The sequence below is a fragment of the Schistocerca piceifrons genome, chromosome 3, assembly GCF_021461385.2.
Source record: "Schistocerca piceifrons isolate TAMUIC-IGC-003096 chromosome 3, iqSchPice1.1, whole genome shotgun sequence".
Taxonomy (NCBI): Eukaryota; Metazoa; Arthropoda; class Insecta; order Orthoptera; family Acrididae; genus Schistocerca; species Schistocerca piceifrons.
The window spans coordinates 66444763-66471926 of record NC_060140.1 but is presented as its reverse complement, the minus strand read 5'-3'; the positions used below and the strand labels follow the sequence as shown (position 1 = coordinate 66471926).

The 27164-nt window shown below is 42.6% G+C and overlaps 1 protein-coding gene across 1 annotated transcript in view; it reads left to right on the top strand.

Annotated features, from left to right (window-relative positions):
- The first annotated feature begins 1857 nt into the window (after positions 1-1857).
- Positions 1858-27164, top strand: part of LOC124788391 (arylsulfatase B-like) — a 121737-nt gene continuing 96430 nt past the window's right edge. Inside the window, exon 1 of the mRNA XM_047255656.1 lies at positions 1858-1977. Coding sequence (XP_047111612.1) covers positions 1858-1977 — 120 coding nt within the window. The remainder of the gene's footprint in view (positions 1978-27164) is intronic.

Genomic DNA, 27164 nt, shown 5'->3' with positions numbered 1-27164 from the left:
AGGACACAAACCTGTAGTGTCTACTTATCGGTTATTGGTGTGACTTAGACCAATTGCTTCAAGTGTCTGCATAACCAAAATTCTGGGAAACAAGGAGGCCCCTGCGACCAATCCAGCTGTCCTGAATATCTGCTTCAGACTATGCGCAATTTGTGACGAAATTGTGCTGGAGCGCAATCATGCATGAACCACATTTGTTTTCGTTGTTCCAATGACACAGCCTCCAGCAACGTAAGCAACACATTAATAAGAAAGTCCACATAGTGTGCCTCTGTTAACCTTCGTGGTAGCACATATGATTCTGTTAATTCATTGCCAAGCACGCCAGCCCATATGTTGAGAATCGGTGGTGCTGCCCTCTTTCCTGAACTGCTTGGAGATTTACATCTGCCTGTACACGCTGGTTATGAAAATTCACAATACCATCTCTTGTGAACTTTTCCTCCTCGGTAAATAAAATCTTGAATGTGGACAGTGGACTTGCAGCACACTTCTGAAACAGCCGTTGACGGAATCGCCCTTTTCCATGATGATCCTGTGGCTTTAGGGCCTGAACGCGCTGTAGATGATATGGGTACAGCAAGTATTCATTATTTACCCCCCCCCCCCAGACAAGAGAGTGATAAACGCCTGCTGCTGCTGCTAATCGTCACACTCTGGTCCCAAAGGTTTCTTCTACGAACGTAGTGTACGCTCCGCCATGGCAAGTGTGCAGACTGTGTGGGGTCTTCGATTGTCACTTCCGACGTGCAAGGGTAACTGTGTCCCTCAGACGCTGGGAAGGTCTTCGGAACAACTTATCAGATGGCACTCTGTGCTGTGGATATTTTTCAGCAGAGGGTACGGGCTCGTAGACTACGTCCATTTGCAAAACCATAGCAGAGTATATATCCACCATTTCACTTGAGAAGCAGTAGGCTTCCATTGTTAAAAAGTGGTGGAAGAGATAAAATGTAAATGTTCTACACCAGTTATACTTACAAACTGCGCAATAACAGTACCCACGTAAGTGAATCAGCGCTTAAAAGAAGTAAAACAAAATGATGCGTACCCAGTGCTTACAGTACTGTACAATAAGGAAAAAAAACGCGACGAAAACTAGTGTAACCTGCAACAAGACTCGAACCACAAAACTGACTGCAGACCGCCTAATGGTAGATAGACTACTAGAGTAAGACATCACAATACACTCCTGACACATTTGACGAAGCACCAAAGCAACGACTAAAATGACTTTGGGCAGTTTCGTATCAGCAGAGGAGGAAGTCCGCAATCAAGCGTCGTGCAGCCCTTCCTACAAACACGCGTTTATCTCGGACAATATGCGTTTCCAGTCCCATGCTTATTAGATTTATTTTTCATAATTCGATGAGTACGACCACCAATCAAAGTATGCGGCATTTTTATGACCACCTTGCATACATAAGCAAAGTGAAAGTAAGAAATGGCAAATGGTATAGTCTTTTATTAAAACAAATACACCCATTGCTTCTTATTTGATTCCTTGCTAATGTGTGTAACGCAACGTGGTTTCCCACGTTCTCCTAGTTCGAGACCGAACTCACATTCATTTAAATTTTGTTGCGCGTCTCCACATTCCAAAATGACATCTTACCAAGTGGAACACAATGATCAGGTTGGCTGCTTCCGTTCTACAGGATACACGATGTTCTTAAGAAGTGAAAAAATAAATAAAAAGTCAAATCAAGTCCCAAATTTCTCTTATGCTAAAGTGTGGTTCGGGCAGGCAACTAAAAATAACTTTAAAGGAATTTAAAAGAAATGAATTTAGAAGCGTCTTGGATATCGGACAGTTCAGATTTATTGAAAACGTCTTTTTTCAGTTCTTGTGCTGTGATGGAGCGCTCGCAAAACATGCACACCGTGTTACTCCTAGCATTCGCATGCTTGCTGGCGACTTCCTCCTCTGCGGATACGAAACCGCCCAACATCATTTTCATACTCGCTGATGATATGGTAAGTGTCAAAAGCTTGTTTGATAATGATTTCCGAGTTGCTACCTCTTAATGCTTTCGTATTATTTTGTTTATTCTCAATTCATACACTGCTCTCAGTAGGTTTCATTCCATTCAACGCATTCTGATCTTCTTGCTTACTATCAGAGAACAGAACAATATTATTATCTACATCATGGACTCATTGTCTAGGGGTCCCGGTTTAGCACCACACCACCGCTTACGTTTTGAATAAAAACCATCAAGCAATGGGGAACGAAGACTTCAGGCACAAGAAGTCACCCTCATTCAGCCAGCGGCATTGTCGCAGGGGGCAGAGGATCAGACTAACATTCAGGGCACTCTCTTTGCCCGGTGGATGTTAAACTGCCCCTAGATGAGGAAGAATCAGCGATGATCAACGACATGAGGATTCAGAAGGCAATGGAAACCACTGCATTAAAGACACGTAACGTGTATCCACAGGACATGTGGCCTGTAATCGAAAAAGTGTCGTGATGGCAAAAGATTCCGGACTAGTCCTACTTTCGGATCTCCGAGAGAGGACTCCCAAGGTGGAGGTGACCATGAGATAAAGACTGAATAACCAATGTTCTGCGAGTCGGGCCATAGAAAGTCGGAAGTTTGAACGTGGTAGGAAAGCTAGAAAAGCTGAAAAAGAAAATGCAAGGGCTCAATATAGATATAGTGGGGTTCAGTGAAGTGATACAGAAAGAAGACAGGGATTTCTTATCAGATCACTATAAAATAATACCAACAGCAGCAGAAAATGGTATAACATGAGTAGGATTCGTTATGAAGAGGAAAGTAGGGCAGAGATTGAGTTACTGTGAACAGTTCAGTGATAGGGTTGTTGGCATCAGAAAAAACAACAAACCAACGCCGACAGCAAGCCGAAGATGAAGAGACAGAGAAAGTGTACGAAGATATTTAACGGGCAATTCATTACGTGAAGATGGAGGAAAATCTGATAGTCACGTGGAACTGGAATAAGGTTTTATTGGAACTGTTGTGACGTAACAAGACTGTTACGCCACACGGTAGTAGCCAAAAGAAAGGCACGCTAAACTAACGCTGTGGCCGATAGTGCACGTTCGGCATAGAGCAGGCGTGAAGTCTGGAACATGAGAACTTATTAATGAATAAGAAGAAAAGTAAGTAGATGCTTTTTACTTAACTTTTAATATTTCCTTGCTAGTTCGTTGCCATTAACTTAGCTGATGGCTATTCTGTCTCTCGGCTAATGAGAGAGAAAGGCTTCATACAACTGGGCGATAGCTAGGTTCGCGTACAACTGGTCGGTAGCTAGGCTCTCGTACAACTGGGGCCGGTAGCTTGGTTCTCGTACAACTAGGGTCGAGTCCACTCTCGTATCACGAGACCTGCCTTGGTGGTGGCGCTAGGTCTGCGATCACAGTGGCGACACGCGGGTCCGACATGTACTACATGGACCGCGGCCGATTTAAACTACCACCTAGCAAGTGTGGTGTCTGGCGGTGACACCACAGGAACGAGTAGATGAAAGGATTGAGGGAGAATATAGGCTTGGTGCTAGAAATGAGAGAGGAGAAAGACTAATTGAGTTCCGCGAAAAACTTCAGCTAGTTGTAACGAATACTCTGTTCAAGAATCACAAGAGGAGGAGGTGAACTCGAAAAAGGCCGGAAGTTACGAGAAGTTTTCAGTTACACAACTTCAGGGTTTGGCAGAGATTTCGAAATCAGATACTGGATTGTAAGGCGTACCCAAAAGCAGATATGGACTTAGATCACCATTTGGTTATGGTGATCGGTAGGCCGAAGTTTAAAATGCTGATTGGGAAGAATCAATGCCCAAAGAAGTGAGGTACGGAAGTACTAAGGAATAATAAAATATTCTGGGAATTCTCTCCGGCTTTAGATACTGTGACAAGGAATAGTTCACTAGGCATACTCCTCTAATAAGGGCAACCACGTAAGCTGGGAAGAAAACACAGTTAAAAGAAAAGTACGAAAATGTTTAGGAAAATTCAGGAATGTAGGAATATAAGATACATAGGGATGAAATAAATAGGAAATGCATGGATGCTAAGGCGAAATGCCTGCATGAGAAATGTGAAGAAATCGAAAAAGAAATGATTGTCAGGAGGACTGTCTCAGCATATACCAAAATCATAACAACCTTCGGTCGAACTAAAAGCAAGGATAGTAAGAATGCAAAGGGAATTCCTCTGTTACATGCAGAGAAGAGAGCGGATAGGTGAAAAGAGCACATTGAAGACCTATAACATGGCGAAGACTTGTCTGATAACGTGATAGAACAAGAAATAGGAACCGATGTAGAAGAGATAGGGGATCCAGTACTAGAATCAGAATTTTAAAAGCATTTTTGGAAGACTTAAGATCGCATAAGGCAGAAGAGAATGATAACATTTCATAGACTTTCAAAATTCGTTGGGGAAATGGCAACACAACGACTATTCATGTTGGTCTGAAGAACGTATGAGACGCGAAGTTCCATCTGATCTGAAAAAATCATCCACACAATTTCGACAGTCAGCATAACAGCTCACGCATCCATGTTGCTAACAAGAATAATACACAGAAAGAACTTGTGAGACGCGAAGTTCCATCTGATATTCTGAAAAACTCATCCACACAATTTCGACAGTCAGCATAACAGCTCACGCATCCATGTTGCTAACAAGAACAATACACAGAAGAATGGAAAAGAAAAGTGAGTAAGTGATATATGTCAATCAGTTTGGCCTTAGAAAAGCTGAAGGCAACAGAGAGGGAACTCTGACGTTGGAGCTGATAATGGAAGCAAGACCGAAGAAAAATCAAGAGACGTTCATAGGATTTGCCAGTCTGGAAAAAGCGTTGGACATTGTCCAATGGTTCAAGATGTTCGAAATTCTGATAAAAATTCTGGTAAGCTATAGGGAAAGACGGATACTATTCAATATTTACAAGAACCAAGAGGCAACAATAAGACTGGAAGATCAAGAACCAAGCTCTCGGATTAAAAGGGGTGTAAGACAGGGAAGTAGTCTTTCCATCTTACTGTTCAAGCTATACATTGAAGACGCAAAGACAGAAATAATGGAAAGATTAAAAAATGGAGTAAAAACCCAAGGCGTAAGCATTTCATTGATAAGATACGCTGAGGGCGTTGCCATGCTCAGTGAAAGTGAAGAGGACTTATAGGATCTGGCTAATGGAATGAGTAAAGAATATGGTCTGAGAGTAAATCGAAAAAAGGAGAAAGCAATGAGGAGTAGCAAAAGTCAGAATAGCGAACAACTTGACTTCAGTATTGGTGATCACGAAGTAGATCAGGCGGTCAGAGCAAGGAGGACATTAAAAGCAGACTATCAAGGAAGGTATTCCTGGTCAAGGGATGTCTGCTAGGATCAAACATAGGTATTAATTTGTGGAAAAAAATTCTGAGAAGGGATGCTTCGATCACAGCGTTGTATGGTATTGAGACGTGGGCTGTGGGGAAACCGGAACAGAAGAGAATCGAAGCATTTGAGATGTGGTGCGGCGGAAGAAGATTAAACATTGGACGGATTAAGAAGGTAAGTAATGAGAAGGTTCACTGTAGATTTGATGAGGAAAGGAATATATCGAAAACACTGACAAAAAGAAGGAACAAAATGGTAGGACATGTGTTAAGACATCAGGAAACAACTCCCATGGTACTAGAGGAAACTGTAGAGTGTAAAATCTCTAGGGGAAGGTAGAGCTTGGAATACATACATCAAATGATAGACGACATAAGCTGCAATTGCTACTCTCATCTGAAGGAGAGGAATTCGTGGCGGGCTGCATCAAAGCAGTCACACATTGATGACACTTAGTAACATATCTATGGAGTTTTCGGGCCACGGTACATATTCTTAGCATCAGCCGTACCTAGTACCGTTCTTACGACGTCACACCCGCTTGTTACCTGTCCCCCTTTCTGCCTCTCTCTCTATGTGTCTCTGTCTGTCTTTCTCTCTCTCGTTCTCCCTTTCTCTCTCTTTTTTCCCCTCTCTCTTCAAAAACGCACACACACACACACCCACACACACACACACACACACACACACACACACGTGCACGTCCATTAAAATGCAAGAGCCATTCATTACGTACGCCGCAGAGTTGGATTTTGGAACTCTCAAACTGAATGTCACAGTGTTATTTCCACATCTAAATTGTCTCTGTTATTTGCAAAAATACGTAAAGGTATTGACAATACGGCTGTAACTTACGATATTTCTACATCTAAAATGTATGTATTATTTATCAAGGTAGACTATTTAACATGAATGAGTTCCATTTGTAAAGTGAATGCATGTATTCCAAATTAAAAGCCCAGGAGTGAGCAAAGATATTAGTCGAGCTTGTGAGCTGCCTTTATACGCATATCCAAGAAAATTCTACATTTTTCTTGCGTAAAGATGTCAACAACGCTCGCCACAGCGCTTGGGTCGTACCTGAAGTATTGTACGACACACGTGTCCCGAGTGCGATGAACCGTACATAACTGACTGCTTCAGACCGGCTGATAGATAGGCTACGAGGTACAGCCCAGGTGATTGGCCGGGCAAGATAAGACACGCAGAAGTCTGTTGACTCTAGCCGCGCCCGCGGGCGAGAGGTCGAACTGTTACCTACTGTCGTCCGACAAGAGAAATTGTGTACAGTCATGACGAATCATTTTGATTACGAATTTTTGTTCGGAGTGTACACAAAGATGAAGATCCTCACATTCATTCTCTTGTGTTGAGAGCAACAGTTCGGGAGTTACTAGCAATTTACTGATGAAACGCGTCGGAGATGGGAAGGGCCCTCTAAAGGCTTAGCGAAACTCCCTATGGACTAAATCCTTAGAAAGGAATCAGGCACAGTGGAAGGCCGTAAACTGGCAGCCCCACTTCCAACTACACCTGCACAGCCTTCGTCAGGTGACCAGTCGAAATCAGAAATTACTGGCAGGCTGCATAAGAGAAAAAGTCGGGTGGAAACCCATATAACGGGCCGGTAAAAGAAAATGAAGGACTTTGGTGTATCGGAGAGATAGCCACAATGGAACAGGAACTGCAAAAGATGCTAGAAGAGATAAGATGTGAAATAGCATTCATTACAGAAACCAAAAGCGAGACGAAAAATCTTAGGGGTATAGGAAATTATACTATGATATATAAGGGACAGAATAATACAGAGGAGCGCAAGCTGCGGTTAATTTAAGAGGAAATGGAAGAACAGGATGGTAAGCTTGTAAACTTATCTGTACTTCTTGTTTCTGTTTATCCTTGTACTTTTGCTTGAGAAACTTATAACTTATTATTCATATTGTCTCTCATTTATTTCATTATGTGTTGTACTTGAATCAGGGTGTTTTATTTAACCTTTTAAATAAACCTGGCTATAAAACTGATACTACCACTTTCTGTTTATCGTGGCTAAGGGCGACAGGAAGTTACGTCAGAATTTTGTAACTTTTCAGGCAGAATTGAAACTGATGTGCGCAGGAGACAGACTCTAGTTATAATATACTAAGACTCCTGAATAATACAGAAAAGTTTGAGTCAGATATAAATGGGTGAAAGACCAGCAAAAAGATGGAAGGACCAAATGTAGCGGCAATACGCTGAGCAAGACCTAACGCACCTAACGCACGATAGATGAAGTAGAAGAAGATCGATGTTTAAGTGGAATTAAGTTCCAATGACCTGATATACGGTTATAGCTACCTACATCAGATTTTCTATGAGATTTTAATTACATGTTATATGCAAGGACTAATTGTCGTATTGTGACCCGAGTACTGAGAACGTTTCCGCACGCATTTCATGTTATAAAAACGTATGCCGTTTAACAGTGCAAGCTACACAATATTTGGATTGACAATATTCTGCACAGTTGGTTCCACATCCGAATTCAGTATACATTGTCGGTAATCATCAGTGGTTAGCTCTTTAAGACAAGATTGTTTCACTCCCCGTTTCAGTCTCCAGTGTTTTTGTTACAAGTCGAATGTTATATCTGATACTCACAGTGAAAGCTGAAGAATCAACCCTCCTATCCTCGTAAGTATGTGAAGTATTAAGATGACACAACCTTTCGGTATCTGCTTTTCTGGAAACTTGTTCACTGTATTACATTCATAGTGAAGGTCTACAAGATAAGTTTTTAAAATATCTAAAATCGCGATTCCTACTGCTACCAGCTCCTCGAACGTTACATTAATTCAGTTTAATTCAATACTAACTAAAGTTTCTTTACGAGTAAACGTAAAACTACTTTCGAAATGAAATATTCCAGTAAATCTAGCTGCTCAGTATCTACCTTCGCGGGTTGTCACTAGTTTTTTCAACCTTTGTCGTACATTCTCCATAGTTGCACTGAAGCTACTGTTATTTCTGTTTGAGTGACGGTACTCTGTAAATCTCCTTCAATACCAGTCTGCGATGTTAGCACTGTTTTAGATTCCTATACTTTACTACATCGTTATTATTATCACGCAAAGTAGAAATCTACTTCTTGAACAACAAGGGATGCTGCTGATGCAGCTAGTTGGTGGTATGATTTTCTCATGGAGCAATGGTTCATGAGACTGTAGATAGTAGATATTTTTAGGATATTCAAGATCAAAAAGACATGCAATATCTTAATCATCTCGTATATTATCGCGTCAAAAGGTTCAAGAGTTGTCGAACTAAGCGAAGCAGAATAGAAGACGGGAATCATTGTCTAGCTGTAGAGGCTATTAACATCGAGATATGTGACGTACTATTCATCAATACTCTCAGGATAACTAGAGATGGAACTGTTCCTTACACTAGGCTGTCTACATAATGCATCTGCTCTACTAGTTTTCAGTAAAGCATCCCAAGCCAGTCCAGGTGGAACAGCAGCTGATAGGTTTTAAGACAAAGGCTGCGGAAGTTCTTAAAAACGTCAGAAAATAGCGACACACCAGCTACCAAATCCAGATCACCGTGCTCCCCTAGTGTCTTGCACTTGAACAAATACCATACGTCGTATGCCCTATGGTTCCATCAGATAGTAAATTTTTACATTCTTGCATCGGAGATAAGCGAACGACTAGTAAAACAGATTCGTTAATCACAAACTCATATATGGCTTTCTGTTTAACTAAATTAAGCTAACGATCGTCAGGAAAATATTCTTGTACCTCCAAATTCGAGTACGACGATCACTTTTCGAGGTAACACGTCAAAAAATTGAATGAATTTATAAATCGGGAATTTATACTACAAACCCTTTGTAAATAATTTGTACGTCTTCATATTTAATGCCAGCAGAGAAACAGTACAAATGCAACTGTTAGTATAAACTGAGCCCCTTAGCTCAAGTTGTGATTTTATCCGCGGCACCCCGATGCCAAAGTAATGCTTCTATGTAATCAAACGTGAAGTGTGGATGTGTCGGCAGTTTGTTACAATTAAGATGGGGCTATTTGTTTGGTGTAACAACATGACCTATGTAACGTGCAGCTCGTTACGTTTTTCCCTTGTGAAGACAGTATGAGAAACGACAAAAACAGAGACAAAACGCCAAGGAAGGGCAAGAGCATTAATAACCGATTGTTCACTGAGGAAGACTGCTAATAAATACAAAATAAATCTCATGGCGTAACAGTGATAATATAGAAAAATGAACATTTATGCAGCTGGTAACAATAACAAATATTACACATAATTCTACAGTTTAACTGTCTAAGAGTACATAAATTTATGAAAAAATAATTGAGTGAACATTTTATCTTGAATTAGTGTTCCATTCTGTCATCCACAGCAAATATAGTGAATCTTAGTGGAGATCTTAATGACATAATATATTACTCTCAATTTCAGCCAGTAATTAAATTGTGTTTGCAAGGTTTTGCATAAATCTCCACGAAATATATGGAGGAATCTGTCGCTGGCGCAATAAAGGGAGACTGAAGCAGAGTCTGTACTAGAGAAAGCATTTTAATCAATTTCTTGACCACTAGAAACATTGATTAAGAAGAGTAGCTATTCCGAGAGGATTAGGAAGACTAAGAACAAGAGAAAGACATTAGAAGCGAATAAAACAATGTGTATGTGAAATCAGAAACAGAGAAGGTGGTGAAGAGGGTGAATACAGCGAGGAGAATGATGATGATTATTATGAAGATGAAGAAGAGCTACGAAAAAAATTGTAGCAGCACAGCAGATAGACTATCACATCAGTCTGTAGTAACCGTTACACGATGTAGACGAGTCTCGGTCCAGTACAAAGTTTTAATCTGCCAGGAAGTTTCATATCAGCGCACACTCCGCTACAGAGTGAAAATCTCATTCGGAGAACTCCTTTACTTCACGCACTTCGTGATCACCAATTCTGGTGTTAAGATTCTCGCTCTTCTCGATTATGCCCCTTCTCATTAGTTTTGTCTTTTTCTGTTTTACACTCGGCCCATATCCTGTACGCATTAAGCTGCTCACTCCATTCAACAGTTCCTGTCATTTCTCTTCACTTTCACTGAGGATAGTGATGCCATCAGCGAATCTTCTCATTAAAACACTTTCACTTGAATTTTAATTCTACTTTTGAACATTTATGCTATTTCTGTCATTGCTTATTCGATGTACAGATTGAACTGATATCCTTCCACTCTGAATTTAAATCCCACTTCTCAAACTTTCATTTATTCCTGCCGCTGCTTCTTCGACTTGTAGATTGAAGAGTTGGGACCAAAGAATGAATGCATCCCTGTTTAACGACCCTTTTAATTCCAGCATTTCCTTTTCGGTCTTCTAGTCATACTATTCCTTCTTGGTTCTTGCGTATATTGGAAATCATATGTCTATATCTGCTTACTTCTATTTTTCTCATAATGTCGCTCATCTCGCACCGTTCCACAATGACGAAGGCGTTTTCTGGATCGCCACATCCTATGAATATGTTTTAATTTTTATTCAGTCTTGCTTCCGTTATCAAGCGCAAAGTGAGAACTGCCGCTGTGGCTCCTTTACCTGCCCTAAAGTCAAATTGGTCTTTATCTAACAGATAGTTTTCTTTTCCATTCTTCTGTATATTATTCTTGCAAGTAAATTGTATTTGTCCGATATCAAACTGAGTGTGCAGTACTTTTTCCCCTTTCTATCTTCGAAATTGTGTAGGTGATATCTTTCCGGAAGTCTGATGGTAAGTTGACAGTCTCATAGATTTCATCTAAAGAGCCGTTTGGTTGCCATTTTTCTTAATGCTATGAAAGGATATCTAACCCTTCTACTCCATTTGATCTCAAGTTTTCCACAATTTAGTTCAATTCTAACTCTAATACTTAATCCTCTGTGTCTCGCTTATGGACTCCGGCTTCTTCTTCTGTCATTTCATCAGAAAAGTTCTCCCCCCCATAGGGGTCATCAGTGCATTCTTTATACCTAACCTCTCTTTCCTCTGTGTTAAACGGTGGAATCTTATTCCGCTCTTAATGTTACCACCATCGTTTTCAATTTCACAGAAGGTTGGTTTGACTTTTTTATCTGCTGACTCAGTCTTTCTGACGATTATTTCGTTTTCGACTTCTTCACATGTTTCCTGCCGCAATTTCGTCTTGACTGGCAACAATCGTATTTATTTCATTCCCACGTGAGTTGCATTTCTGTATTCCTGAATTTCTGTACTTCATTCTTTCATCGATCAGTTGAAGTATTTCTTCTGTTAACCATGGTTTTTTCGCAGTTAATATCTTTGTTAATATCTAGTTAACGAATCTGAGAAATCCGTGGTCTGGCTGTTCGGCCGAAATTCCATCCCGTGACCTTTCTTCTTCCATACGCGCGCTTTACTACTTTTCTATTTTGAAATCCTAAAACTTACTCCTCAAAACAGTATAAAACTAAATGGGAGTTAATCCTACGTGGCTACGCCACTTTTACGCTCAGCAAAGGAAATAGGATCCTTTCTCTTTTCCAGTCGTTGCCCGCAATAAGCTTTGCATATTTTAATTTAAAAATGACCAACCACAAAACTGGTATGAACTGTGTAACAATACACCTGAAAAGAGGTTGTGACAAGAACACCACAAGGACCGGTTAACTCAGCCAATAAGGGGTTCAACATATTGGCCAATAAGCTGCGATATCATAGCAGGCGCAAACACTAACAGTACGCTGTGGCCATATATTGGTGGAAGGTGAATGGGCCATTATGGTCCCTTCCATCTAGAATGTAATGAACATAGGACTGATGTAGAGCATGCAACATAATATAGAGCATGCAACATAACATTGCCGTCTTGAGAGCCTGATGTCGAATCAGATGATATAGAGAAGTCAGTTCATCCACAACAACGGAACGTGCTATGGATCACATCCTAAACCCTTCCATTTGACTGTGCTTTAACGTAACAACTGCGTTTTACAAGACTGACATGTGTACTCTTCACTTGAGCCTGATGAGTCATTACCCCAGCGATGTAAGGCGCTGCAGGCATGGACTGTGCGGCTGGTCCCGGCGGAGGTTCGAGTGCTCCTTCAGGCATGGGTGTGTGTGTTTGTCCTTAAGATAATTTAGGTTAAGTGGTGTGTAAGCTTTTGAGTACTTTCATAAACGTCACATAAGAGAGAACAGTAAAATTCTTGCGTCCTACGAAATTCCCGCTCTCTATCACAGCAAAACCACGTCACGCTTGTCGGAACCTTGGCTTTGCCAGTTGAATCCATCATTCCGAACTGGAGGCTATCAGGAGTTGAACGGAGACTGTGGTCCCACGCTTCCCGCATCACCCCATCGAGAAAGGGATCCTCCAGGTGCGCAACATTCATCATCCAAGGCGACAGATATAATTTATGTGTGATTTAACGTAACAGTGCCTGCACTGTGGTCCGTGAACTTGACATCGACAGCCAAAATCCTACCACGTAGCCTATGAGATAAATAAAATCCAACATGCCAACTGCTAGAAGCAAAAATAAAATAGGTAAATTCGAAGAGAGTCGGATATTTGCAGACCACTACATCTTGCAGTTTCAAGAAACGAACTAAGTCTTGCAATTCCCACCAGAAATTAAAATTGGAAGGCTGGCCTACAGGACACAAGATTCAATTAATACCATCACCGATCAGAATACTCCGCGGACCTTTCACTAACAAATAAACCCGCTCTCCCTTATAAAAATTGGTCCAGAGATCGTCCGATACCGGTCGGTGCGTAATGGAGAATCAAGGTCAGACGAAAGGAGTACATGCCATTCCTTTACCATTGTCATGAACTACAATACCTCAAATAGGAATGGCCTCCCTAAAAAATGAAGCAATCCCCGTGGAACGTTCGGGAGCCACATTAAGCACAGTGCAATAACCAGAGAGAGAAATGCTAGTAAATTGTTCTTCTTGTAGGAATACGACATCGGCACAGGAATCATAGATAAATTTACACAGCGAAGCGAGCCGCAGGCCCGATTCCTCCTCATTAACATTCAAAGAAAGGAACGTATAAGTCTGCATACTTTAACAACAACAAACAAAATTTGATATGCCAACCAACTGAATTACGTCGCAAAAGTGTGTCTAGATCCACTGGTGAGTCCATTGACGAATCAGAGGTTGCCAGCCTTGCACTTCCACCTCTTCAATGTTCATATTTCTTGTTTTTTGTGAAACGACGCGCTCTAATTGGACGCCTTTTTTACAACGCCACGAGGTAATACAGCGTCGGCAGTATCGGACGTAGGCGGTTCTTGATCATTAACCAAAGCAACTGACAGACAACAATCCGCAGAGACCCACTCCAAACGATTGATCCTTGCGATTCAGATCGACGCACAAGGGAGGGTTCAGGCACTAAAACAGCTGGATTGAGAGGTAGAATTTCCTGGCTACCAATCGCTTCCACTGGAGTGACAACATCGGTCGCTACAAGGGAACAGGTAATTCTAGGGGAGCCTAAATTTTCTGCTGTTCACTCACTGGAGCATTAGAAGGCTCAACGACTTCCCCACTCTTGGATGGGTTCGCAGGAGTTACCTCAGTCGCTGAAGAAATAATTCGGGAAAGATTGGGGACCTCAGCTGCTGTTTCCGCACCCATCAGGAATGCGTAACTCAGCACTACGAGATACATCAATCGCCGGCGTTACTTCACGGTGAGGTGTGTGAGGAGTTGACGTAACCGATTCCTGAATATCCGGCGTAAGATGTCTCTCGTGTTGCGATGCGGGTACTGCTAGGTAGGCAGCTAAAAATTGAAGACCGTGCTGCGAGGGTAAAGGCGGAAAGTCGGGAGCAGTAAGCTGTGCGTCTCTCTCTCTCGTTCTATTTCACCGGTGTGGACGTGGCACCAACCAGGTAAGCAGTAGTAACCAGATAAGCTATCAGTTTTCGACGCTGTTCAAACGAGAACTTGAATGTAAATACCCGGTGCGGTCAATTAGATCTAAGGTTCTCAGTTTCCCGGCGGAGAAAGTACGACCCTACTAGCCCGTTAAGTGGTAACCTGAATGCAGTAGATGGGAGGGATCGTTAGCTTTGGTTAACAACTGCACTGAACAGATTCCGCTATAACATTGCAACCAGTGTTGGGTGGACCAGCGTTTGCGTCGTATAACAGGCATAAGGAAGCAACACTTCCTTAAGTAAACTTTCGTTTGCTTCCGGCGGGAGTCTGAACACTCGGACATTGATGAAATCCTGTTCCGCTTCACGAAGAAGCACCATACTTATGGAACCATCACGATACTTAAGAACCATAACGACAAAGTAGCCTTTCTACTTGTAGTGTATCTAAAAGCCTTACGAAAGAGACATAGTTATCAGAATCAAAATTAGGAGTTTGATCCTGAGCAGATGTTAAAAGAATTCTATCAACAAACCATTCATGAGTCTCTAGAGATCCGGGCTGCACGGAACGCATGGATTTGTAGAAACTAAAGCTGACTGCCCCTTTTCTTGAAACACCCATTGACCCTATAGCGCACAGTACGCCTATACCAACGTACAGACACAATAACTAACTCTACGAACCAGTCGACAATGTGACACACCCGAAGACAGGAACAAGAATGAGGAGAAGCAGTTCAGACGCACTCGAAGCTGTGGTGAGGCGGTAAACTAGTAACCTTCTCTTTCGGCACTAGAGGCGGAATTGCCCGTAGACAAAGTGTTCATAATTGGCTCTGAGCATTATGGGACTTAACATCTGAGGTCATCAGTCCCCAAGAACTTAGAACTACTTAACTAACCTAAGGACATCACACACATCCATGCCCGAGGCAGGATTCGAACCTGCGAGCGTAGAAGTCGCGCGGTTCCGGACTGAAGCGCCTTAAACCACTCGGTCACAGCGACCGGCAAAGCGTTCATAACCACAGGTACTTAAAGGTTTAGTGAATATAGTAAGTTATACAGTGAACATCATGACCAGTGACCCACTATCGATATAAACCCGTAGAGGCGACAGCAGCGTCACCACGCGAGGAATGACTGCTAGGCAGACACACGTAGAGTGCGTGTAGTATCAGTGAGCGTGCTGTCCGTGTGTAGAGTGGGGAAGGCGCGCGATCTGTCTGAGTTTGACCGACGGCGGACTGTGATGGCCCGAAGGCTCGGCACGAGCACTTCTGAAACTGCACGACTTGCCGCGTGGTGAATGTCTTCAACACGTGCCGAAACCAAGGTGAAATCACTCCCAGACGCCATGGGATCGGGTGGCCACCCCTCTTTAGAGATGTCGGCTGGATAGACTGGTAAAACAAGACAGGGGGAGAACTGAGACGTACCAACATCAGACTTTAATGCTGGGCAGATATCAAGTGTGTCTCAATACACAGTGCACCGAGCACTCCTAATAATTGCCCTCCATAGCTGAAGCATTGGCGGCCGAAGACTTCCGGCATAAGAAGTCAGCCTCATTCTGCCAACGGCCTTGTCAAAGAGGGCGGAGGAGCGGATAGAGGTTCAGGGCACTCTCGTGCCCTAGGGATGGGAAATTGCCCCTAAAGGCGGAAGTATCAGCAATGATCAACGACATGAGGATGCAGAAGGCAATGGAAACCACTGCATTAAAGACACGTAACGTGTATCCACAGGACATGTGGTCTGTAATTGAAGAAGTGTCGTGATGATCTCTCCATTGGCAAAGGATTCCGGAATAGTCCCCCATTCGGATTTCCGGGAGGGGACTGCCAAGGGGGAGGTTACCATGAGAAAAACATTGATTAATCAACGAAAAGATAACGTTCTACGAGTCGGGGCGTGGAATGTCAGAAGCTTGAACGTGGTAGGGAAACTAGAAAATCTCAAAAGGGAAATGCAAAGGCTCAATCGAGATATAGTAGGGGTCAGTGAAGTGAAGTGGAAGGAAGACAAGGATTTCTGGTCAGATGAGTATCGGGTAATATCAACAGCAGCAGAAAATGGTATAAAAGGTGTAGGATTCGTTATGAATAGGAAGGTAGGGCAGAGGGTGTATTACTGTGAAAAGTTCAGTGACCGGGTTGTTCCAATCAGAATCGACAGCAGACCAACACCGACAACGATAGTTCAGGTATACATGCCGACGTCGCAAGCTGAAGATGAACGGATAGAGAAAGTGTATGAGGATATTGAGAGGATAATGCAGTATGTAAAGGGGGACGAAAATCTAATAGTCATGGGCGACTGGAATGCAGTAGTAGGGGAAGGAGTAGAAGAAAAAGTTACAGGAGAATATGGGCTTGGGACAAGGAATGAAAGAGGAGAAGGACTAATTGAGTTCTGTAACAAGTTTCAGCCAGTAATAGCGAATACCCCGTTCAAGAATCACAAGAGGAGGAGGTATACTTGGAAAAGGCCGGGAGATACGGGAAAATTTCAATTAGATTACATCATGGTCAGACAGAGATTCCGAAATCAGATACTGGATTGTAAGGCGTACCCAGGAGCAGATATAGACTCATATCATAATATAGTAGTGATGAAGAGTAGGCTGAAGTTCAAGACATTAGTCAGGAAGAATCAATACGCAAAGAAGTGGGATACGGAAGTACTAAGGAATGACGAGATACGTTTGAAGTTCTCTAATGCTATAGATACAGCAATAAGGAATAGCGCAGTAGGCAGTACAGTTGAAGAGGAATTGACATCTCTAAAAAGGGCCATCACAGAAGTTGGGAAGGAAAACATAGGAACAAAGAAGGTAGCTGCGAAGAAACCAAGGGTAACAGAAGAAATACTTCAGTTGATTGATGAAAGGAGGAAGTACAAACATGTTCCGGGAAAATCAGGAATACAGAAATACAAGTCGCTGAGGAATGAAATAAATAGGAAGTGCTGGGAAGCTGAGACGAAATGGCTGCAGGAAAAATGTGAAGACACCGAAAAAGATATGATTGTCGGAAGGACAGACTCAGCATACAGGAAAGTCAAAACAACCTCTGGTGACATTAAAAGCAACGGTGGTAACATTAAGAGTGCAACGGGAATTCCACTGTTAAATGCAGAGGAGAGAGCAGATAGGTGGAAAGAATACATTGAAAGCCTCTATGAGGGTGAAGATTTGTCTGATGTGATAGAAGAAGAAACAGGAGTCGATTTAGAAGAGATAGGGGATCCAGTATTAGAATCGGAATTTAAAAGAGCTTTGGAGGACTTTCGGTCAAATAAGACAGAAGGGATAGATAACATTCGATCAGAATTTGTAAAATCATTGGGGGAAGTGGCAACAAAACGACTATTCACGTTGGCGACATACCATCTGACTTTCGGAAAAGCATCATCCACATAATTCCGAAAACGGCAAGGGCTGACAAGTGCTTAACACCTGATGCATCGAAGCTGCTTACAAGAATAATATACAGAATAATGGAAAAGAAAATTGAGAATGCGCTTTGTGACGATCAGTTTGGCTTTAGGAAAAGTAGAGGGACGAGAGAGGCAATTCTGACGTTACGGCTAATAATGGAAGCAAGGCTAAAGAAAAATCAAGACACTTTCATAGGATTTGTCGACCTGGAAAAAGCGTTCGACAATATAAAATGGTTCAAGCTGTTCGAGGTTCTGAAAAAAGGAGGGGTAAGCTATAGGGAGAGACGGGTCATATACAATATGTACAACAACCAAGAGGGAATAATAAGAGTGGACGATCAAGAACGAAGTGCTCGTATTAAGAAGGGTTTAAGAGAAGGCTGTAGCCTTTCGCCCCTACTCTTCAATCTGTACATCGGGGAAGCAATGATGGAAATAAAAGAAAGGTTCAGGAGTGGAATTAAAATACAAGGTGAAAGGATTCAATGATACGATTCGCTGATGACATTGCTGAGTGAAAGTGAAGAAGAATTAAATGATCTGCTGAAAGGAATGAACACTCTAATGAGTACCCAGTATGGGTTGAGAGTAAATCGGAGAAAGACGGAGGTAATGAGAAGTAGCAGAAATGAGAACAGCGAGAAACTTAACATCAGGATTGATGGTCACGAAGTCAATGAAGTTAAGGAATTCTGCTACCTAGGCAGTAAAATAACCAATGACGGACGGAGCAAGGAGGACATCAAAAGCAGACTCGCTATGGCAAAAAAGGCATTTCTGGCCAAGAGAAGTCTACTAATATCAAATACCGGCCTTCATTTGAGGAAGAAATTTCTGAGGATGTACGTCTGGAGCACAGCATTGTATGGTAGTGAAACATGGACTGTGGGAAAACCGGAACAGAGGAGAATCGAAGCATTTGAGATGTGGTGCTATAGACGAATGTTGAAAATTAGGTGGACTGTTAAGGTAAAGAATGAGGAGGTTCTATGCAGAATCGGAGAGGAAAGGAATATGTGGAAAACACTGATAAGGAGAAGGGACAGGATGATAGGACATCTGCTAAGACATGAGGGAATGACTTCCATGGTACTAGAGGGAGCTGTAGAGTGCAAAAACTGTAGGGGAAGACAGAGATTGGAATACGTCAAGCAAATAATTGAGGACGTAGGTTGCAAGTGCTACTCTGAGATGAAGAGGTTAGCACAGGAAAGGAATTCGTGGCGGGCCGCATCAAACCAGTCAGTAGACTGACGACCAAAAAAAAAAAAAAAAAAAAAAAAAAAAAAAAAAAAAAAAAAAAAAAAAAAAAAGCTGAGGACTCATGCATGTACCAATGTTAATAACACCTCATCGGCAACTACAGCTGAAATGGGCACGCTGTCATCGGTTCAAATGGCTCTGAGCACTATGGGACTTAACATCTGTGGTCATCAGTCCCCTAGAACTTAGAACTACTTAAACCTAACTAACCTAGGGACATCACACACATCCATGCCCGAGGCAGGATTCGAACCTGCGACTGTAGCAGTCCCGGACTGAGCGCCTAGAACCGCTAGACCACCGCGGCCAGCGCTGTCATCGGCACTGGACGTTGGCGCAGTAGCAGAACGTTGCATGGTCTGATGACTCCCCATAACTTCTTCATCATGCCGATGGGAGTGCTCGAAACCATCGTGTTCCAGGAGAACACCTCCTTGACACCTGTACTGCACGACTGAGACAAGCTGGCGGCAGGCTCAATTATGGTCTTGAGAACACCTACATTGGCATCCATGGGTCCAGTGGAGATCGTGCACTGGTTGCAGGCCACGTACATCCCTTCATGCCGATCAAGTTTCTCGACAGCAGTGGCATTTTTCAGCAAGACGATGCGCCATGTTACAATTCCAGGAGTGTGATGGAATGGTTCTAGGAACACAATGGCGAGATCCAGTTGATGTGCTGGCCCCAAAAGTTGCCAGATCTGAACCTGGTAGATTGTGATATGATCGAACATGGTATCAGACCTCATCGCCCCCTCCTCGGAATTTACGGGAATTAGGTGACTCGTGTGTGCAGATATGGTGCTGACTCCCTACAGCCACCTACCAAGGCCTCATTGCTTCCATGACGTGATGCGTCGGCGCTGTTACCCGTGCAAAAGGTCGGCATACCGGCTATTATGTAGGTGGTCATAATGTACTGGTTGATTAGTGTATTAAGCTCTCCATTCTTCCATATGCAATGCTTTGCATGAGAAAGTAATGGAAGAGTAAAGCGTAGTAGAAAAAATTTTCCGATCGGTCTGTCAGTGTCCAGGTGTCATTCACATCATCAGCTTGACACATGGAACTTTAAGTATACAGCTGTAATTTCTTAACATAACCTAACAACCAGGACTTTGATGTGTTTGTGTTTGCAACTGCGTGTGTGTGTGTGTGTGTATGTGTGTGTGTGTGTGTGTGTGTGTGTGTGTATGAGAGAGAGAGAGAGAGAGAGAGAGGGAGAATGGTTGAATTTAGTGAGGACGCAGAATTTTATTTACAGTAATTGACAGAAATATTTATGAATGAATGTGTATTTATGCGTGTGTGTGTGTATATATGCATACGTGAAAGCAACCATCCTGTACTCACTGCGTCTTCTGCTGCACGGACGCTACCCGCAAGTGAGTACTCATGGGTTCGGTACTACACATGTAATACTGTGGGACAGAGTTAGGATAGACGTAATACCTCATTTCACCCCTACTTTTAATTGTATTCTGAATCTTCTTTTATTTTCTCCATTTGTCTTCGATATACGAGCTACAACATATCTGAAAAAAACCATGTATTGTTGCTTTTATGTCATTTTTTTGTTCTATTTTTATTTTATGTTTTAAAAGAATCTGACTATGGGAATAACTGAAAGATGTCATTAATGACGTTAAAATTTGAAAGCTAACTATCGTCTATAAATTCAACTATAAGTTCCAATATTTGTAATTTGCAGAAGCCGTTTCCATGATCTTTCCATTTAATTGTGAATATGTTTTATGTGACGACAACAGTTAACCTTCGCAATATAAGCTCAATGGGACAGTGTCTACTATCACGGGAAATGAATATTTGTAAGAATGATCTTTTATTCCAGAAAATTAATTATAGAATATGCAGCTAAGAGTATGCAGATTAAGTGGAGTTCCTAACACGAACCGTCTGTGTGGTGTATATATAACTGCTTTTTCTATATTTAGTAACATCCAGGACAATTTCTTGAGCTCACAACTAACACAATTAACTTAAGAACAAACGGGAAACTTTTAACTGAGCATTTGCTAAGAGACTATAAGTAAAGAGTGATGACTTCGTTGCTGAATTTACTACTAGGTTTCCTGCTCGACAACTCCCCTCTAGCTGTTAAAAAGCACATAGTATGAAGTCAATACCAGCGGGTTTTGCTGAATGTTCAAAGTATGTGTGGTGCGTCAAGTACGTTAACATGCGATGGAATCATGCACCACCTGTGGCAGGTGAGAATAGTTAAGCACGTGGTGAGGGAGAAAGAAAGGAATCGCGAGAGCAGTTACATGGGAGCACAGTTTGTTAGAAAGGTGCTCTGTTAGATAAAAATACCTTTATACAGGATCACAATTACTCATTATGGGCCATTAATTAACAATGAAGTCGAAAACAAATACAAATAGGGATTCTGTTTAACAATTTCTAAAATCCACATGACATGCTACCAGTTATGTTGGGAAATTTATATTCTGTATAAGCACAAATGGCGATGGTATATATGGATACCCCACTCGATATGGGCACAAAACTCAAACCATTAGACAAAATCTTCTGTAAAAGTTACGGTTTTAATGAGAAAACAAAATAAAAGACGAAGGGATTTACTACAGATAACCACAACATTTGCACCACTGTGGAAACAAAACGAGATCTGTCAGTCTTTCACGGGATTCTGAGGGCACAGCGATACGTCTCCGCCATACTGCGTCCTAATATCTCAGAGACAGTATCCGAGAGCTGTCAGCACAATACTTGTTGACACATGGATTGTGTCTGTATGATCCCACAGCATGATATTTCAGAACTCCCGTTGGCAACCAGGTCCCGAGTGTCTGACTAAATATATACACCGCACCAGACAAAAGAAATATCCAGGAAGAGAAGAGAAACAAAATGAAACCTCACGAACTGAAGAGGAATGTATTATTATTTCAGTGATTTCAGTATCTAGTCAGACTTACAAAGAATTTCACAGCAAGAACCCACGTATGAGTATGGCCTGGATCCATAAATTTATGTGGATGGGATGGGTGTTATAAAACCGTTCTGTGCTTTTCTCAGGCAAGCTGACTGACGAATTTTGTGAATGGTTGATATCCTTGATACTGCAGGTGGGGTGGAGTTCATGTCTAAGCTTGTCTCACATATGTTCTGGATCTGGAGAAAATCCTGACACAGGCGTATCTCAGCGTTACTTAGAGGGTTCATTTAGACACACGACCCCTGTGAATGACCATTCTGATGCTGAAAAGTGACGTAACGATAGTGTCGCTTGAGGGAACACTTGAGAGTGCAGGACCTCTGTTACATACTCTTTGCCTTCTGATTTCCCACAGTCACTACCTGCTGTGGCCTGAAGTCATAATACCTCAACATGACGCCCAACTATATGACCTGAGTAGCTCCGCTGTGCCACTCCAAAACATTAGACGAAAGGAGTTTCTCTCCAGGTCAGCACCTTGCTCGGCGATGATGCACATCCAGAGTCGTGTCCAGTTTATTGATTGGTGACTCCATGGAGTGCTGTGTACACAACGACCATATACGTGAAATTAGAAGCAAGGTCAGCGTTGGCCGTAATATTGATGGTTTATTGATAGCAAAATCGATTTTCAATCATATATTGATCATCTTCAGTGCTGTAGTGTACAAATTAAACTCATAGCCACTGGTTTCTAGTTATCATCAATATTACGGCCAACGCTGACCTTCTAATTTCGTGTCGAATAATAATTCATTTCAGGACATAATCCTAACCCATTCATCAGCAGTTTACAGTTTCTTGCCACAGCACTATAAACACAGCCATTTGTACTGTTATGTCAGTGGCAGCCTACACGTGGAATGGTAGCAGACTAGACCAGCTGTACCCCGTCTCTGAGCAATGACCAATGGTGCAAGTTCACACAGAATGTTTCAGGGAGTATATTACTTTTTCTTTGATGGCAGGCACAAATCTGAAGGACAATGACGTGGTTTTTGCACATAGACGACCAGAAACTTTATGACAAATATGCCTGCCTACAGGTTCCCATGCAGTCCAACTCTGGGCCACTGGGAGCAAATAAATGACTTTCAAGTCCCTGGCAACAGGTGTGTTGTGGAGGTACCTTCAGCCTGCTTTATTGAACTGTACTGTAGGTGCAACATGTACCAGTGAGCATGGCTAGAGACAGGATGAGATGGATATAGGGGGTGGGCGGATAGATAGAGCGACAGGTGGGAAAATGGAGTGAGAGACAGTTGGAAAAGGTGATGCATAAGGCAGGCGGAAGATGTAAAGGGGTAGTGGGCAGGTTCAAAAGGAGGAGGAGGAGACAAAGTTGGAAAGACAGAAGGCGGAGGGGAGGAAAAATATGGTCAGAGAGAGATGGTGGAATAAATGAACAAAGAAAGGGGAAGGAAGAGATCAAAGGCAGGGAAAATGGGGAGACAGATAGGGGTGGGAGGGTAAGGTTACAAGCAGAGGGTGAAAGACACAGAGAGGGGAGGAGGAGGTCTGTTCAACACATGTGTCAAATATATACATGGGTGAAGCTATGGGGTTAACGTTAGTGTACCCTGATGGAAAAAAGATCACAACGTTAAAATGTAACTGATGTCGAGCAATGAAATTTTGTAATACATTTATCTAGGTAACATATTTAAGAGATAAACATTGCAAGATCACCGGTTAATGTAAACCTGAGATAAGCCATCGCAAATGTGAAATGCTGCTCAATTAATAACCAGTGTAACCAGGGGTGGGTCTAGAAGTCGGTAAATAGGTGGGGGGGCTAATTGCGGGATGTGGTAGGGTTTTTGGGGAATGGAATATCCCTTAACAAAAGGAGAGGTGCGGTTCTCCACCGACAAATTGGTCAAATTTGGTGATGCTTAAGGTAGTTTTTGGTAACAGTTTTGGAGTTCAGGGTAACAACGTGTCTACAGAACGTGTGTGCCCGGGAAAATAATACGATTTGATCCAGATGTCCGGCGATTTCGAAGTTTTTGTCTGGGGTCAGCAATTTAAGTGTTGGTATGCATACCCGGTATATTTAGCTTTCTTAATTATTGTAAGTAGTACTCGTACATAAATATATATCCGTCGTATATTAATAAATAATAAGACGGCCATTTTAAGTTAAATGATATTTATTGGTTTAGATAGTAGGCTATTTGTCGCTCTTATCGCTTTGTTAAAATGTGTTTGAAATACATTGCAACCTATATTGCTGCATAAATAAAAACAAGTGATTGAATATGTTATATTAATATGTTGTCTGATTTCTGAAGTAATTTTAGCCAGTGTAAAATGATACTCCATTGAGGGGGGGCTATAGCCCCCATAGCCCCACCCCCCCCTTGCCACTGCCCCTGAGTGTGACCGCCAGGATCTCGAATTCTCGAATGCAAGCATGGAAATGTGCGTTCATTGTGTTGCACAAGTGCCAGATGTCAGTTTCCCGGATCGAGTTCCATGCCTGTTGCACTTGGTCAATCAATAAACGAACGATTAATGCTCTTTGTGGATGATGTTGAAGCTGTCGTCGGATGATACCTCATTTTTGCTCGACTGGAGACAGAGCTGGTGGTAGAGCAAGCCAAGGCAACATGTCGGCCCTCTGTAGAGCATGTTTGGTTACAACTTCGGAATGTGAGTGAGAGTTATCCTCATGATAAACACTCACTCGGATGCTGTTCCTGAATGGCAGCATAACATGTCGAATCAGCAGACCGCCGTACAAAGTTTGTCAGGGTACGTGGGGTAACGACGAGAATGCTCCTGCAGTCATACCAAATCGCGCACCAGACCGTAACTGCAGGTGTAGTCCCAATGTGTCCGGCACGTAGGCAGGTTATTTGATGGCCCTCAACTGACCTCCTTGTAACCAACATTTGACCATCACTGTCACTGACACGGAATTAACTTTTGTTAGAGAACACAAGAGATCTCCACTCTGTTATCCAATAAGCTCTTGCTTCACACCACTGAAGCTGCAAACGGCGGTGGTTGGTTGTCCGTGAAATACACGTTACAGGGCGTCTGGGTCGGGGCTATACATCATGTAATCTATTTGTAGTAGTTCGTTGAGTCACTGTGGTGACAACTGATGCTCAAATTACTGGCGCAGATGCAGGACGAAATGCCAGAACCAAGTTCTACTTGTCGCTAGTTCCACGTGGCCACCCTTACCCAGTCTTCTTGCGACTGCACACTCTCTTGAACACTGTTGTCAGCAGTCAGCTTCATTAGCTACGTTCCTGCAAGTCTTTCTGCAGTATCGCAGAAAGAACACCCACCTCTCGTAGTTTTATTACACCACCTCGTTCAAGCTCAGTGGGGTACTGATAATAGCGTCTTTGTCACCCTAAAGACATTCTTGATTAATGTGAACTCATCACGTCCAATCTCAAAGGTAACTAACACTCATGACAATTACAACTTGTATTTAAAACTGATTAGCATCCTTATACTCGTAGTCACATTACTAGCGCCACTCGTTACCGACAGGCGCGGAATTTGAACAGACATCATCTTTCAGATGTAGAAACACGCGAACCTGCTGTACTTTCGTTCCTATCGCACAACTCCAGCTTTGTGTTGCTGTTTCTTCTTCCGGCTGTGTATACAGGGTGGAGCTAATAGAAGTGGCCTGGAGAACAGAGCTCCAGAGTACCAAGAAACTCAGCAGAGTGCTAGCCTGACAACAGCAGATGCTGAAGATAACCACCTTTTATCTCTTGGCATTTTTGGGCACTAGCTTTCAAATTTCAGAATGAAACTTCCGGACAGGATTAAAACTGTCTGCCAGAGCGAGTCTCGGTCAGGTACACAGTTTTGATCTGCCAGGATGTTTCATATCAGTGCACACTCCGCTGCAGAGTGAAAATGTCGTTCTGGTGTCATTACAGTGCGTCTTCCTGACTTGTTCGAAACAGAGCCCGTCTGACGCCACTTTTGGACTAGGCTTTGCATGGTACACTCTACTTGCTGTCACTTTGACACCATTAAACTTCTTAGCAAACGGTTGACCACACCGTTTTCACGACTTTGTTTTCACATAACTTTCCACAACGAACAGCCACTGCTCCATTGTTAGTAGCATCGCCCCCTTTGCATTGCTGCACTCACACTGACACATCGCACACTACGCTCTGAACCCGTATGGATCACGTGGAGGAGTGTGATTATATACATACAGTACATTTACGTCCAGCCGTATCCTCTCGTCCAGACCACTTTCATTTGTCCACCTTGTACATATGGTATATAAATTTGGACGTATGTGTGCACAAATTTTCACATCTCGTCCTAAACCAGTGGATCGACTTCAACCAAACTTGGTGCAAATAGGACTTATTGTCTGGAAAGAGGTCCATGGGGTAAGAATTAAATAACTCCCATAGAAGCTGGGGAGAGAATGAAAGGCTTTGTAATGTGTTCCACATTGAATTGAGTGGACGTGTACGGCTGAAGGCGAGCTCTAGAGGGAGGAAATGATAGTGAGAGGGGAAGGAGGAGATGGAGAGAGAAAGGGAGGTGGAGATAGACAGAGGGCAAAGATGAGATACATAGAGAGAGTAGGAGGACGACATCGATATAGAGAGGAAGGAGGTGGGTAGGGAGATAGAAAGCGAGAAGTACGAAAAGAGTGGGAAAAGAAGGAGGAGGTGAGAAAGAGAGAGTGAGAAGCTAGACCGAGAGAAGACGAAATGTAGAGAGATATATAGAGCGAGGAGGAGGAGGACATCGACAGACAGAGGGAGGGGATGGGAAAGAAGATGAAGAGAGAAAGAAGATGAGATGAAAAGAGAGAGGGGAAAGGAGATGGTCAGAAAGAAGGGAGGAGGAAGCTAGACAGAGAGAAGACGAAATGTACAGAAAGGAGTGAGGAGAAGGGTGGCAGAAAGAGATGGAGGTGGAGATGCAAAGAGAGAAAGGTAACGCTAGCGATGGACAGAGAGGGGGGAACTAGGAGATGGACAGAGAGAAGGGGGAACTGTAGGAGGAAAGTGGAAGATAGAGTGTTGGAACAGGAAGTTGGTGTGAGTTGGAAAGTGGAGGTAATGTGTGTCTAAGGTACACCTAATGCCCTGAGGATGAGTATTAGGAAGGGTGACATTTAATAATGTTATGAAACTGTCGTTTCGTTCTTGTATTTAGTTGACTTGGAGCACTTCAAA